The sequence below is a fragment of the Bos indicus genome, chromosome 3, assembly GCF_029378745.1.
Source record: "Bos indicus isolate NIAB-ARS_2022 breed Sahiwal x Tharparkar chromosome 3, NIAB-ARS_B.indTharparkar_mat_pri_1.0, whole genome shotgun sequence".
In the NCBI taxonomy this organism is placed as follows: domain Eukaryota; kingdom Metazoa; phylum Chordata; class Mammalia; order Artiodactyla; family Bovidae; genus Bos; species Bos indicus.
In genome coordinates this window covers 11,039,721-11,041,943 of record NC_091762.1, presented here as the reverse complement: position 1 = coordinate 11,041,943, position 2,223 = coordinate 11,039,721, and the positions used below count along the sequence as shown (strand labels likewise).

General features: G+C 44.1%; 1 protein-coding gene across 1 annotated transcript; it reads left to right on the top strand.

Moving 5' to 3' along the window:
• The first annotated feature begins 475 nt into the window (after nucleotides 1–475).
• OR6K6 (olfactory receptor family 6 subfamily K member 6) lies at nucleotides 476–1,497 on the top strand. The gene has a single exon (XM_019958134.2). It carries the CDS (start codon nucleotides 550–552, stop codon nucleotides 1,495–1,497), a length of 948 nt encoding a protein of 315 aa, XP_019813693.1. The 5' UTR covers nucleotides 476–549.
• The last annotated feature ends 726 nt before the right edge of the window (nucleotides 1,498–2,223 follow it).

The window sequence follows — 2,223 nt, the reverse complement described above, 5'->3', positions numbered from 1 at the left end:
GGAAAATAGACTTGCTGCTATGAAACCAACAGAAGAGAGGCAGAGTGATAAAGGTAGCCAATCCTAGATTAGATAGCAGAGCTAGAAAGTATGAGTGACCAACTGAAGACTTAATGAGTGAAATGTTTCTGATGGTGTTTTATATTTTTTAATTGCTTTTCTAAATAACAGAAATTGACAATAGTCAAAAAGAAAGGTACATGTTTTAAAGCTAAACACAGAGTGGGACAAAAACCTCAGAAATTAAAAAAATTGACTGCACCTCCAGAAAATAATTCAAGAGAATTAAAATTGTGTGCTGCTTTGTGTTTTCTTCATATCATTTGAAGATGTTTACAAAAAGATTCATTTAGGGGTGCAAAAGCAAACATTTCAGATGTTCCTGCATAAAGGTGCAACTGGAGAGATTTCTAACTGGCCTGTTTAGGGCCCCAGCATCAGGTTAAGTAACTGATTACAGAAAAGAGCAAAGCAATTTTCAATAAGTAATCACCATCCCAATTTCAGGAGTTCTGGTCTCCTTTCTTCCCTTCCCAGGTGACACAGGTGATGACCAGTGAGAATCAGACAAGGGTGACTGAGTTCCTCTTCTCTATGTTCCCGCATTTACATGAAGGTGGCCTCTTATTCTTTATTCTCTTGCTTCTCATCTATGGATTTATCGTAACTGGAAACCTAATGATATTCATTATTACCCAGCTGGATGCGGCCTTGCACACTCCCATGTATTTCTTCATCCGTGTCCTCTCTTTCCTGGAGATCTGGTATACCACAACCACCATCCCCAAGATTCTCTCCTGCCTAGTCAGTGAGCAAAAGACCATCTCTCTTGCTGGTTGCTTTCTGCAGATGTACTTCTTCCACTCACTTGGCATCACAGAAGGCTGTGTCCTGACAGCAATGGGAATCGACAGGTACATAGCTATCTGCAACCCCCTCCATTACCCAAACATTATGACTCCCAAACTCTGTGTCCATCTGACAGCTGGATCCTGCCTCTGTGGCTTCCTCCTGGTGCTCCCTGAAATTGCATGGATTGGCGCCCTGCCTTTCTGTGGCTCCAATCAGATCCAGCAGATCTTCTGTGACTTCACCCCTGTGCTGAGCTTGGCCTGCACAGATACATCCCTGGTGGTCATTATGGATGCCATCCATGCAGTGGAGATCCTGGCCTCCTTCCTGGTCATCGCCCTATCCTACCTCCGGATCATTGTGGTGATTCTGCAAATGCCCTCGGCTGAAGGCTGCCACAAAGCTTTCTCTACCTGTGCTGCCCACCTTGCTGTGTTCTTGCTGTTTTTTGGCAGTGTGGCTGTCATGTACTTGCGATTCTCAGCCACCTACTCTGTGTTTTGGGACACAGCAATTGCTGTCACTTTTGTTATCCTCGCTCCCTTCTTCAACCCCATTATCTATAGCCTGAGAAATAAGGATATGAAAGATGCAATTGGGAGGCTCTTTGGCTATCAGAAGAGGGCTGGTGGGGTTAAGAGATAGATCGAGATCTCTCTAGACTCTGAAAAAAACTCTAGGAAGTTCAGCTTTGCACTGTCCTTTGTCTTGTTCATGATTATGCTCTTTTTCTATTGTCACAGCTACTTGTTCTATTATTATAAACAAGGATGAGAAACTGCTGCATCCAAGTCATTGGTAGCGATTGCAGAGCTTATTTACATTGATGTAGTTGTGGTAGCTGAAAGCAGTATACATGGGTTTTCCTGCTTTATGATGCAGGCAGGCTTCTTCCTCACACTCTATTAGCAAGACTCCTGCCCTTGTTTTCTGTGGTCCCAAGTGCTGATGAGGCCAGAGAGCAGGACTGAAGAAGCATAAAAGACATCATGGTTCTTGATATTGCTGTTAGCTTTTCCCCTTGACTCATTGGAAAAGACTCTGATACTGGGAGGGATTGGGGGCAAGAGGAGAAGGGGACGGCAGTGGATGAGATGGCTGGATGGCATCACTGACTTGATGGATGTGAGTCTCAGTGAACTCCGGGAGTTGGTGATGGACAGGGAGGCCTGGCGTGCTGCGATTCATGGGGTTGCAAAGAGTCAGACACTACTGAGCAACTGATCTGATCTGATCTGATCTGAATCCTCTTTCCAATGATGAACCCCATGCAGTTCCACATTCCACATCAATAAACAATTTCCTGAAACTACAGAGAAAACATCTTCACTTTTAGCTTATTTAATGCACAAATTCAACTCAATGGCCATG